Source organism: Myxine glutinosa, chromosome 9, assembly GCF_964187855.1.
Source record: "Myxine glutinosa chromosome 9, kmMyxGlut1.1, whole genome shotgun sequence".
Lineage (NCBI taxonomy): Eukaryota > Metazoa > Chordata > Myxini > Myxiniformes > Myxinidae > Myxine > Myxine glutinosa.
In genome coordinates, this window is record NC_136269.1 from 86,714,250 (window position 1) to 86,728,080 (window position 13,831).

Here is a 13,831-nt window from a genome sequence, read left to right on the forward strand (position 1 = left end):
AGGCGTATGCCATCGTCGAGTCGATTCGGCGTTGGCGTCCCTATTTGCTTGGACGATGCTTCCAAATTATCACGGACCAACAAAGCGTTGCGTTTATGTACGACACTACGACACCCAGCATGCTCAACGCATTAAGAATGAGAAAATCACTCGCTGGCGGATCGAACTCGCCGATTTCTGCTACACAATCAAATATCGCCCTGGGAGGGATAACCTGGTTGCCAACGCCTTGTCGCGGCCGCCGACGTGTGCGAGTCTCATATCTTTTGAGGACCTGCGCGCTTTGCACGACACCTTGTGCCATCCCGGGGTGACACGTATTGCTCATTTTGTGTGTAGTCGTACCTTGCCCTACTCGGTTGAGGATATTCATCAAATCTGTCGCGCTTGTTCTGTATGTGCTGACTCAAACCGCGCTTCTACAACCCTCCTATGGGGACGCTGGTCCGAGCTACTAGGCCGTGGGAGAGATTGGCGATGGATTTCAAAGAGCCACTGCCGGCATCACCGGCTTCGAGTAACTCTCGTTACCTGCTCGCAATCGTTGATGAGTTCTCGAGATTCCCTTTTGCTTTCCCATGCGTAGATATGACAGCCGCCATGGTTATCCGGTGCCTGCAGAACTTGTTTTCTATGTTTGGGAATCCGGCTTATGGGAATAACGATCGGGGTGCGGTGTTCCTGTCCCAGGAAGTGAGGAACTTCTTACTCCAGCATAATGTCGCTTCTAGCTATACCACTCCGTATAGGCCGCAGGCGAATGGACAGGTCGAACGCTTCAATGGTATTATATGGAGAGCCGTTACGCTGAGCCTTAAGTCCCTCAGCCGAGGCCGAGACAAATGGGCTTGGTCGCTACCTGTGGCACTGAACTCATTCAGGACTTTACTGTGTACGGCGACCAATCGAACTCCCCACGAACGGATGTTTCATCACCCGAGGAGTTCGGGTAGTACCCGATCGTTACCTAGTTGGCTTGCGGAGCCGGGACCGGCTTTCCTCAAACGTGCTGTTCGCATGAGTAAGTATGATCCACTAGTGGATAAGGTGCAGGTACTCCAAGCTAATCCCGAGCATGCTCGTGTGTTGATGTCTGATGGACGGGAGTCAACCGTCTCCGTACGCCACCTGGCCCCTTGCGGGGAAATTGACGAACCAATTTACGAGTCCATGGACTCTCCCGTTGCTCCGCCTGTGGAGTATCTGCCGGCCCTCTCACCGCTAAACGCACCCCAACCTGTAGGCTCGGTGGTGCTACCTCCGTCACCGGACTTAGGCGGCTACTCCGAGGCAGGGGACTCCGGTCTTGGGGATGTAGTACCCGGTAGTTTCCGGACCCTTGCCGGAAGGGAGATTCGTCGCCCCAATCGCTACGGATGGACCGACTGACATGGACGGACAATTGCTGCCCCTACTATTATGCTACTGCGTGCTTGATTCCTGCCTTAGCGGAAGTGGTTTTAACGGCGGGGAGAATGTAATGAAATTGTACCTAAATTGAACCCAGGTGTTATGCTCTCTCCAACCACTGAGAGGTGTCTATAAGAACTCGGACGACCATCGCTCCGGATCATTCCTGTGACATATAATGTGTGACAGCGTAGACTCGAATAGTGCGTATATTTAGATGAACCAGGCTTGCTTGCACTGATTGTCAATTGCTGGACTTCTCCTTCGTTATATAATCCTGATATATTGCATGATCGTATTTTTACAGGTGTTGCCAGAGATCGAATTTGCATTAAACCTATCATTGGGACAATGTTGTGGATTTGACTTCTTACAACAATTTGTAACCAATTAACATTTTTATTGATTGTTGTTTATGTACACGAGGATGTGATTAACATTTTCGTGCATTTGAACAATTCTTCTCTTTATTCAAAAACTCGTCTTGCAACATACTGGCTCAACTATCTGTTGCTCTACCTGAAATGCAAGTTATTATTCCTCTGCTTTAGATGTGTGCATAAATACGAGGGTGGTTCAAGGTTGTTGTGAACTTTTTTATTGCAGAGAATTTAAAACCAATTGTTGTGCTCACTTTTGTTTGTTTGTTTTGTTTTCTTCCCGGTGTGTACCCTGGTTTAGAATAGGTACACCGTATCCCTGCGCATGGGGGCAGGTACTGCACAAATATCCACAGTTACCGACACCCAAGTTTGGGGATCAGAGGGCAGATGGGTCTTCGTGGAAGCCAAAATATGTGCTATGAGCTAATCGACTGTAACTGCAAGTGTAAAGAGGCATGCAGAGGCTTGTTGTGTAAGTTTACCAAGGCCAGGCCCAAGTGCCCTGCTCTGTGCTACTGTGAAGGAAACCGTTTTCAGGACTAAACACAGGTCTTACCTCATTTTCATGATCTAAATATCGGTTATGGAATGACGTCAAGAATATTTCTGGTCCATTGAGAAACTACAATTTTCCATTAGATCAGTTGAGAGTAATCCTAAAATTATATTTCTCTTTATCTGTGGACAATTTGTTTAGTGAAAAGAGAGTTTGTTTAATTTGAGAGTTTGAGAAACTGATATGGGTCTACTTCCATCTACTGTACTAAACCTGTGATCAGGTTGAGGCTTAATTAACACCTTTGAATACGACATTGATGAACAAATTATAGGTGAAATTTGTAAGACATTATATTATCTTTTGGTTAAAGATATAAATTGATTGATAGCATCTAGTATCTCAGATGTGATTAGCAATACATGTATTACAGACCACTGGGAATAAACTTTTAAAACTCAAAATGTGAAAAATGAAAATGATACAATCGTCCCATTAACATGCCAGCAATAATAATAATAAATGTTGAATACAATATTAATGTGAATTATATGTTATTGCATTATATGTGCAATACCGAAACCTTTAGTGACACAAATATACATTCGTGAGTTTCTTGCCCAAAAGGAGGCACCTGTTAAAAAAGGTCAGTCTCAGTTAATGTATCGGGTGACCCCAAAGAAATGGACCCCACAACAGGTTTAATAACCTTCAGAGTTTTCATTCAATCTCTAAGTTTTCAGGATGTCTGAACTGACTGAAGGGAGAGTCTATCTGCCAAGTTTCTTGAATCTGTGACATTCATACACCATCTCCTGGACACCTGAATAAAAGTCATTTTCTGTAGAAAACTGTCTGCAAATTCTTCCTTACAGACAAGCTGCTGTTCTGTGTACATTTTACAACATGGAAAACACAATTACTAACCAACCGTTTTTGATTCTAAAGGGTTCTAAAGGGTCATTCTAAAGCATATTCCAAGGGGTTCTAAAGGGTAATTCTAATGGGTTCTAAAGGATAATTCTGAAGGTTTCTAAAGGTTAATTCTAAAATGTTCTAAAGGATAATACTAAAGGGTTTTAAAGTGTAATTCTCGAGGGTTCTAAAGGGTAATTCTAAAAGGTTCTAAAGGTTAATTATAAAGGATGATTGTAAAAGGTTCTAAAGGGTAATTTCAAAAGGGTTCTAAAGGGTAATTCCAAAAGGTTATAAAGGTTAATTCTAAAATGTTCTAAAGGATAATTCTGAAGGGTTTTAAAGTGTAATTCTAGAGGGTTCTAAAGGTTAATTCTAAAATGTTCTAAAGGATAATTCTGAAGGGTTTTAAAGTGTAATTCTAGAGGGTTCTAAAGGTTAATTCTAAAATGTTCTAAAGGATAATTCTGAAGGGTTTTAAAGGGTAATTCTAAAGGGTTCTAAAAGGTAATTCTAAAGAGTTCTAAAGCTTAATTCTAAAATGTTCTAAAGGATAATTCTGAAGGGTTTTAAAGTGTAATTCTAGAGGGTTCTAAAGGGTAATTCTGAAGGGGTTTAAAGGGTAATTCTAAATTAAAGGGTAATAAAGTAGTGGTACTGGATGGCTTTACAGTTTTGAGCGATTGCTTTCTTCCGCTTAATCTTGAGCCTAGCATGCTCTCTCAATCTTGGCAGATAACCACAAAATCTAGCCATCTGTTTTTTCATAACGATCCTCTAAAATGTTCCAAGCACAAAAGCGAATATTTTTAAGACCCAATCCACACTCGGAGTGTGGATCAGGAGACTCAAGTATTTCGGATACGCCTCGTCTAATTTCTGGCAACCCTGGGATCTTTCGGACATTTGCGTAGCATGAAACCATCTCGAGTTAAATTGTACCGCGATGTAACCTTAAACAATATGGAAGTGGCGGTTGCCTTACTGGTGCAATGCCACGGTTTATCATGAAAAATAAGAATTCGACCTTTAATTGCAAAATTACCCACTTTATAAATCGGAAAAGACATATCTATTTTGTAGAGTACCAAGGAATACATTAGCATTGAGGTGGCCTTTTCTCAATAACTCCAAACGAAATCGTCCTTGTACTCCAAAATATTTTCAAAAACTTGTACTAAAAACGATTTCCAAACAAAATCAATACCCCCCCCCCCCCCCCCCCAAAAAAAATGTACACTGCACATGTATGGGCAGATGATCACATTTGTGAAGTTTCGTGTTGATCAGTTAAGGTTCGTTTTTCAATCCAAGATGGCTGCCAAACCACGTGACCTACATCATCATTTTCCGATTATATGCAACAATGGTGTTAGACAATATTTGTAAAATTTGGCATCGATAGGGTAAGTGGTTTCAGAGATATAATTATTTCATATTTTCCTTCAATCCAATATGGATGCCACACCATGTGACCAATTATGTTTTTGTGATAATCATTTAATCGCCATGCCGTCAATGACACGTAAACTTTGAGTCGATCGATTTGGTGGTTTGGGAGAAAATGTTTTTTAAGGTTTTAGGTTAAATCCAATAGGGCTGCCAAACGATGTGACCTATGATGTCATAAGTTTAATATTGCAATACAAATGGGTCAGAGATTATGTGCATGCAATTTCAGATTTTTAGGATAAGGAATTCACTTTAAACATTTTTGGCTGGTATACCACTTCACCGATGATGTCATCATTATCATGCTTTTGTTCCCCATTGGGAGTACTTGACAATGTGCCAAGTTTCAATTTTTTTAATTCAGGGGTTTCGGATAAAGATTAAAAAAAAAATTTAATCCAAGATGGCTGCCATACCACGTGACCTATGACATCACTACTAACAAAGCAACATTCTGCATGGGTGTCACTCGTACCCTGAAAGTTTCGTCTCAATAGGATATGTGGTTGCTGAGAAAAGCAAGGTTTAGCCCGTATGGACGGACAGCCAGAAAACAATGCCTCCGGGGTCACCTTCTGGGCCTGAGGCATAAAAATCTATTGATGGGGTCAGGTCGGATTATTTCCGTGGTTCGGACTGATGACACCCATGGTCCGCCTTTAGAGGATCCTTGCTTTAGGTAATCCATAATACTACATGGATTTCTGCTCTTTAAAAAAGCACAGAACCGTCTTGCACAGTCAGCAATACTTCTCATTCAAATGGCAGAAATTGTTCGTCAGATCCGACATGCCAATCCCCACCTCCTTCATACTTTGAAAGAGACTCAATCAGGGCCCGTCATTCAGAGGGGATTAAAAAAAACCAGATGGTTCTAGTCTTCGGGTTTCCTCCAAGTATCGCAGATCCCAGTAGAATGGCACCCTATCCCATGGAGGTATGAATTAAGAAGACAGTGCATAGGGAGGGAGGAAAGCCCTTTTTTTTTTTTGGCATAAATACACTTATTTTTAAGAATCACTAATTTCTTTAAATTTTCAGATTTCTCTCCTGATTTCGACACTTTAATCCACTTGATTGGATCCTCAAATCCGAAGCCAGATTTCGATTATATACTTTAGTCTGCGAGAGGTCATCGTGTTTCCAAGGCAAGGCATTTTTGAGCAGGTCGAACAAAATGGCGGCTTAAGAACCCAGCTGTGACAGAGGGCTGACCAAGATGGCATGCCACCATTTTCTTAAGGTTTGCTTTTTGTGACGACTACCCCCTTAAATCATCTTAAAAGGTTTTAAAATTTATCAAACACCTAGTTTTCATTCATGCACTCCTTTTTTTTTCTTTCCATGCAAGTTTCCATTCATGCACTCCCTTGGAGTTCCCTCGGTATGCATGCAAAGTTTTGGTTTGCTAGGTTTCATGGTTTTAGAGGAGACATCCACACAATGACATTTATTATTATAGAAGATAGATGAATTTATATACTTGAAGCCTGTAGAAGACTTGAAGAACCTCCATTTTTTCAGTACCTCAATTGAAAGAAAGTTTTAATGGGGGTGGTGTATAAGGGTGATATCCAGGACTGCTACATTATTTCAATAGCACTAAACGTTCAGATTTAAAAAAAACAATCATTAAAATCATTAATTTATTAAAATTGAAGTAACACTGCGTGGGGTATCGTGCTCTATGAACTCTCGAATTCATTGTTGGAGTCGTCTCTTTGGCTTCTTGCTTGTTTAAACCCTTGAGTGGAATTGTGCCATCATCATGGATGTAATTTGTGAATCAACCCGAGATGATCTTCTGAATTATTTGTTTTGATACAAACTTTTCAGCACCTAAGTCGAGCTGGGCAATGAAAGAGCAAAACTTCACCTGCCCTCTCCACCCCTCAACGGCTGCTCGGCACATTCACATTAAACCGGGATCAGAAGCATGAAGATTTTTTTTGATGCGGATCATCTAGTAGCATGAAAGGTGACAGACGAATACTTGCTCTTTATGCTGTATTAGGGGATGGGCAGAGAGAGGATGCAAGAATCTGCACAAAGGTTGCAATCTCAGCAGCGAGAGTTAATTGATGTGCTGTTCACTTTTGCTTGCCTGGAACACAGGTGCATGCCCTCACCACCTGGCTGTGTGCACACCCTCAAGGCCAACCACACACGCAAACTGACCTGCTCAAGCAGACCTCGCCCTCTCATCACCCTTTTTATTTTTTTACTTCATCCACCCATAACTGTATTTTTTTTCTCTATCTTCCCTGCCTCACCATGTGTGTAAATAAGCTTGTGACAACAGGTAAGATAAAGGTTTTACATTTGTTGTCTCGTACGAGGCCGCGCCAGAACTTGTGCCCTGGGGTGGGGACATTATTCCTGCTGGAATGCTGTATTAAATCAGCGTGTGAAGACATTATTTCCCCATCGCTGGAGTGGTGAAGTCAAAAGCCAAAGACATGGGAAAACCCCACAATCGTATTTGCCTCAACTGCTCAGGACAGCCACATGACTCGGAGCAGAGTATCCTGTTATGTCACCACATAATACTGTCATTTATTAGATCATCAGTGTCCCATCATCTCACATGCACGCTCAGTTTTGATTTGACAGCTCAGCAATCCGTGTCTGCAGACATTCAGAAAAGAGCACTTGGCTAATTCTGTGACCACCTCATAGAGGAAGTGGACTTTTTCACTGATCTTTCACTGAGGCAGACCTCATTTTCAGGATGGCTTCTAAAGACGCTTAAAACCAAGCATATATTTGAGGCCTACAAAACAACTCTACTACTGCTTGGACAGAGGCTGCTGACTTCCTGATAATGTAATGATCACATGATCCTTTCCAACCAAGCCAAAGCAGAGGGTATGCTGCTCTCTCACCATTAGGTCTTTCAATCCTCTGCGCTGACTTGTATGCTCACCCCTGCTCTGAACCGGCTCACTCATGCTATTTACATCTTCTCCCAACTATCAAATTGCCCAATTTGTTGCATGCCAAAATATATCTCAACCTTACCCATTTCAATTACTCTCACTAATCTTGTCTGGAAGTGCATCTCAGGGTCACTTCTTCCTCCTTCTCACCCCATGAGTAGCTGAAAATTTCCATGCGTGCCCGTCATTGGGTTAATCCGAGATCCAAGATTTAACAGGTCTGATTTATTTACTAGTCCTGGCTGATGGAGGTCTTGCACCTTCAACTAGCAAGTATGAAAATTTTTATACAACTCAAAAGCTTCCATTTTACCATCACAGGCAGCTCCAGTTTGAAATACAGCAAAATATTCATTATTTCAAACTGTGTACAATATCGCTCCAATCATGAATGGGACAGGAATCCGTTTGAAAACCAAAATTGTGTTCTTGCAGGTAAGACATCTGGCAAATTGGCATTAACAGCAAGTCTTTTCAGAACTGCTCGACCTCTCATCCTTGCTTTAAACAAAATACAACTTATTTAGACTCTTCAGAAATGGAGTTTTTGTGGACATGTATTAGATGAGGTTCAGTTTTCGCAGAGGCCCGATATAGACTGCTCGGCGAACTTTCTTTTTTTTTTCAACATCAATACAAGGATTTATAAGAATACTTTTTGCGACTTTAGGTTCACTCAATCATTCATGTAGCGCACTGTTTACAGAGTCTGTGCTGGTGAAGCAATCTCTTGGCAAGGGTTTCACGGGGTGATTTGTCGTTGCCTTGGCAGCAGCCAGGGCATGAGTTTGTTCCAGGGTGCCGGCGACAACTCGCCTACTCTTCGCAAAAAACACCGAGGGATCTGTAATGTCCACCAAAGACTGGTGCTGGGAGCTTAACGTCCATCCGAGGGAAGGTGCACACATTGTTGCCAAGTCCTGCATGTGACACATCAGGGCACGTTTATAGCTGGGTCATGATTTAAACCCAAGCTAGACAGCTCAGAGGTGAGTGCGCATATCTTTAAGCTATCCAGCCAAACCTGGGTTCATCACACATGCTATTCATCTGAAAAGCAGTATTTTTGATCAATGTATGATAAAGTGGATCTTATAGACGTGACATCACCCAACCTAAAAAAATAGTATTCATCATATTTTAGTAGTAGCTGGCAGCAAGCATACTTCCAATTTATCCCTTCCAAATATTCCTCTCCTTTTCTGCAATTTCCTTGCATTTTCCCATGTGATGATCCAGATGAAGGCCCGCCCCTCTTTCGAGTTCATCTCACCTTCACAATAGTTTTGAAGGTCCTCTGCTGCAAACAATGCCACAACTTTATACAATTACCTTTTTGCTTTGCATTTGCCAATGCAAAGCCCAAATCACTCAAGATTGATGATTATGCACTTTGGTGCGGCATGTTGTACTGCACAGATAATTTAAGCAAGTGCAGGACGACTCAGTCACCGGAAACAAAATGGCGAATTAATTGCCAGTCCTATCTGCACGACAATGGCCCACATACCTTTGGCAGCGTGTGCATCCCCAACACCATTTCAAAATACACTTCAGTCCGTTAAGGGGACAACTCAAATGCAGTGGAAGAAAAGTTTCCCAGAATGCGATGCATCGTTGTAAGAGGAAATCGTATGACTTCATTACCCAGAGATTCAAAGAATAGTGTAGGCTCATTTCACTATGTGGCATACAATGCACTTTTTTTTAAATTTGCGCACAATAAATTTTCAAAGTCAAGAAACTGATCGGCAGCAATGCATGGCTAGTTTTACATGCCGTTTAGGGGGAAGGCAGGAGGAGAATCGAGGAGAGGTGTTTGTTAAGTTTACATACAACAGCTTTATACAATTCCAACATGATACAAATTGTACAGTTAATGGGGACAGGAGAATGCAGCAAACACGCAAGCGAACCCAGCAGCCAGGCCCGGCACCTTCAGCCGCTTCCATGGCTTATTGCTAAAGGAAAAGGGAGATGTACAGGAGAGAGAGAGAGAGAGAGAGAGAGAGAGAGAGAGAGAGAGAGAGAGAGAGAGAGAGAGAGAGATGAAGTCATCATCACACACACACACACACACACACACACACACACACACACACACACACACACACACACACACACACACACACGCGCACACACAAACGCACACGCATACACACACACACAAACGCGCATGCATACACACACACACACACACACACACACACACACACACACACACACACACACACACACACACACACACACACACACACACACACACACACACAGTTGACAGAGACATAGTCAACAGAGATACAATAGACACAGGCAATACAGACAAAGAATGAGAATAGACAGTCAAATAGGCTGCCCACCAGGCAAAGCAAGGCATCCCCATAAATACTGTAAACACGGTCACTAGCATAGCAAATTTTACACTCCTCCCTCACTGCAGTTCTTGGCTTGGTGCATGAAGCAAAGATGATCCCATAGCGTGGATAGCTCACGTGGTCATAAGCTGGCATGCCAACACATACACGTCCAATATTGTAGCAACTCTCTTTGCCACCTTCAATTATATCATCAAAATGTCAATGCCTTATGCCTCTCAAAGAAGCCCAAAAGGTTGCAGGGTCTAGCTGCGGATGGGCAACCAAAAGCTTGTAGCTCTGGGAGCTCAGCTCATTTGCTTGCAGCAACAGTTGAGGGTGGAGGGGAAAGTGGAGATCCGGGCAGCTGGCGGTAATGCATGTGGACAAAATGGCGCTTGGATCTTCCCATTGGGCAAGATCCTTTTTTTTTTTTTGCATAACTGTGGCGGCCGCTTTCCACAACATGGCAAGCATCTTGTGACTGAGATGGGCACATGTGGAGTGCAGGCAGCAGGAGACTATGTTTGACTAGGGAGAGAATTACGTCCGTTTAGGACTTTGGCATCCGGAAATACTTTTTTTTTTTTTTTGCGGAAGCCGAAAGATCTTGAATCCCGGCACACATGAACACAGGCTCGGAGGACACATGAACACTGGAAATCATCTCTTCCTTGAGTCAAATCCTCATTGCTTATCCGATGCACAATGGTTTCATGTTCGGTCTTTGTTGGGCAGTTTAATTTCATCCAATTAAGAACAAGGGTTGGGTACACAGGTTGCGAGGCAGAAGGGCTGGCAATCTGGACTGCAGCAAGTGGACTGGAAACGAAAGGCAAAAGGAGTTGTAGCAAAAGGCAGAGACCAGAGGATGAATGATGTGTGGGTGGAGACCAACGAGAAAAAGAGAGCAAGTGAGTGACGCTCCGGTACTGGGAGGTAGAGCTGACAAAGCTCTCTAGGTCGAGCGTTGCCACGACAGTAAAGGTATGCAAGATGAGCCAAGTGGCCATGATCAATGGGAGACGTAGTGGAGAAGGCGAAGTGGTCAAAGCAATTCGTACTGGCGTAGGTGCATCCTCTGGATGATGTCTCGGCAATCGTTGAATACCCGCCGGATGTTCTCGGTATCGACGGCGCATGTGAAGTGAGGGTAGCAGTAGTGTCGGCCGTCATCACTTGCCGTACTAATACGCTGTATATTGTTTTGGGGGAAGCCAGAGATAAAAGATGGGCTGTCAATTAATATATAATATTTATCTCACTACTCACAACAGCACAGTGAATACAAGTGACAGTATAAAAGCCTTACCAAGAACTCGTCTCTGATGAAATACTTGGCACGAGTCACCCGTGTGTCCTCGCCTTGGTCTGGCACCACTGTACAAAACAGTCAGAAAATGGCATCAGAGGATTACAAGGCATAAAACTTAAACGGAGAAGCCAGGGTTGCAGAATCTTGTAAACGAGGTGGTGCGAGTACCTTCAGTGGGTGTTGTGTAACGAGAATAATCTGGAAAATAATCTTCAATTTTGGATTTTCCCGCCAACACTTTCTCAGCAAGAAGGTCCTGCTTGTTGAGGAATAGGATGACTGAGATCGTTCGTAGCCACCTACAAAACAACGGACAATTTCAACTGATACAGTATGCAAAGCAAAATGGCACATACTTGTGGTCGAGAGTTTAAAAGGCGGGAAAACTGATTTACAATCACCATAAAATACGGACATCTAAAGAAGAAATATCAAATGAATAATCGATTTGTTAATTTTGGAAGGGTGTTCAGGCAGTGACAGCTGTTCACAAGTAAGAGACTGAAGTTTAAGGCTTAAAACCCGAGAAAAGAAATAACATGATGCGCAGTCACTGGTGCTGGCAGGCAGGTGGACGCGTGCACGGAAATATAATGGAAATAAAATGAAGAAGGGGAAATGCACCTGTTATTCCAGATGCTACGGAAAAGCTCCAGTGCTTCCTTCAACCTGTTCACTGTTGGGTCTTCTCGCAGTGCCATGTTATAGCCACTGCTTGCGACCACAAAAATGATGGCCGTCACATCTGCAGAGAAGACGAATGTGCATCAAAATAATAAAGCAGGTGAAAGGTCACGGGGTCATGAGAGGCATAATGGCAGAGAAACGGGAAGTCCTGTATTGATATTGTTACAGACACAAGCAAATCAACTTGGCTTTCATTACTTTTCACTTTTAGCAGCAAAAGACAAAAATATCTGATAACACACATTCGTAGAAGGAACTCGATGGAAAGCTATTTCCTACACTGAAGGACTTCTCAACAAAAGATGGTGAACAAAACAAAGAAACAACTAGAACGACACTAGGTAGAGTGCATACCCCCACCAGGCGAAACAGTTTACGTTTTGTGATGGAACGGATCTGGATCTGAACCAAAATCGAATCGGTTTGTTCTTGTCGCTTAACCAACTCAATCATCAAGTTTCATCCTAATCTGTCCACAGCTTTTTGACATATCATTCTATGCATCATTTTTGGTCCCATCTTTCAATGGTGAAGAATCCCTGAAAAAAATTATCGTATCATGATCCAGATCTTCACCAAAATCTAATCAATTTGTCCTTGTTACACACCGAACATGTCCACTAAATTTTGTCCGAATCCGTCAATAACTTTTTCGGATATCCTGCTCACAGACAGACAGTTGTCAAAACATAACCTCGGTCCACCTACGGCGGCAGAGGTAATGAAATATACAAACGACAGGATGAATGATCAGAGTTCGTCACTGTCATTGCCAGGAACCGGAAAGGGCATTTACAACAGAAATACATATCGTTGTGAATGGAGGAACAAATTGGAAAATGTACACGTCACTACCATGACTAACATTGGCAAAACGTTGAACAAACACTAGTCTGGGTTTTAACGACCCCGAATCAGACACGGACGCATTGAGGGAAGGGGGAGATGGGACAAGTGCATGGGTGCATTTCCCTGCACGTGAATACGATGCTACAAATTGATAATTCGAATACGGTGCCTCAGATAATTTGGTGGAGTTGTCGACAGAAAATAATATGAAATATGTGTGCAAGCAAATTTTTTTTTTTCCACCATTTTTCGATGCAGAAAACCAATCATATTCAAACATGTGGTAAGGAACAGTGTAAGATGCAACACCATAACCGACTTGTTGGTAAATATTTATAGCGAATTGGAAAAAGCCACGACAGATTTAGCTTCACACAAACCAAACAGAAAGGAAGAAGAAATGCTATTTGGAGCAAGGTGCTGAAGACCAAGAAAGACTATTTCTACCACTGTTCAAAAAACTCAAAATCGCATCGTCTTTTTATTAAAGAATAGACGAGTTAAAGGAATGTAATACATATGGAAACCTGTTTTGTGCATTCCCTCCATAAATCATTTGGAACTCTCTGCCTCGAATTAAAGAGAATAGCAATAAACTAGAGAATTCATAGAACACCTTATCCCATGCAGTCTTGAGAAAAAATACATGGGAATCGCATTTTCAACTCTTGCTTTGCATTTCCGAGCACGATCTATATTTCTTATGAGCTACAATTCTGTCTGAATGTCAATATTCCCCACCGCTGAGAGCGAGTGGGCAACAAATTTGATTGGTCGTGAAGGTGTAATATTCTGTCCAAGTACTGATAAACTCACGGTTTTTGGAAGTGGCAGCAAGTCGATTTGTGTTCTAGTTTTCAAACATATAATTCAATTAAAATTAAATAAATGTTTTAAAGGTTGTAGGAAAAAACCTTTTTTTGGAAGTTTACCGCCATTGATGCATCATCTCACACCACCATATTTAACACATTACATTAGTTATTCATACCTGTTGTTTGTGTCCTATATGACATCTCTAAAAACAGGAA

At 42.3% G+C, this 13,831-nt stretch overlaps 2 protein-coding genes across 6 annotated transcripts in view; both read right to left on the reverse strand.

Moving 5' to 3' along the window:
• MVD (mevalonate diphosphate decarboxylase) overlaps positions 1-13,831 on the reverse strand; it is a 304,225-nt gene that overhangs the window by 69,695 nt on the left and 220,699 nt on the right. The window lies entirely within an intron of this gene.
• The window catches only part of LOC137435255 (guanine nucleotide-binding protein G(s) subunit alpha), a 150,552-nt gene continuing 144,855 nt past the window's right edge, over positions 8,135-13,831 (reverse strand). For 2 of the 4 annotated variants that reach the window (XM_078784500.1, XM_078784501.1), the window contains exons 9-12: positions 11,889-12,009; positions 11,433-11,563; positions 11,262-11,329; positions 9,272-11,184 (exon numbers count right to left, since the gene is read on the reverse strand). In XM_078784500.1, the coding sequence (XP_078640626.1) occupies positions 11,137-11,184; positions 11,262-11,329; positions 11,433-11,563; positions 11,889-12,009 (368 nt within the window). In that variant the 3' untranslated portion in view covers positions 9,272-11,136. Of the gene's footprint in view, positions 11,185-11,261; positions 11,330-11,432; positions 11,564-11,888; positions 12,010-13,831 lie in introns of all 4 variants that reach the window. The other 2 variants (XM_068128867.2, XM_068128868.2) reach the window with 2 other exon arrangements.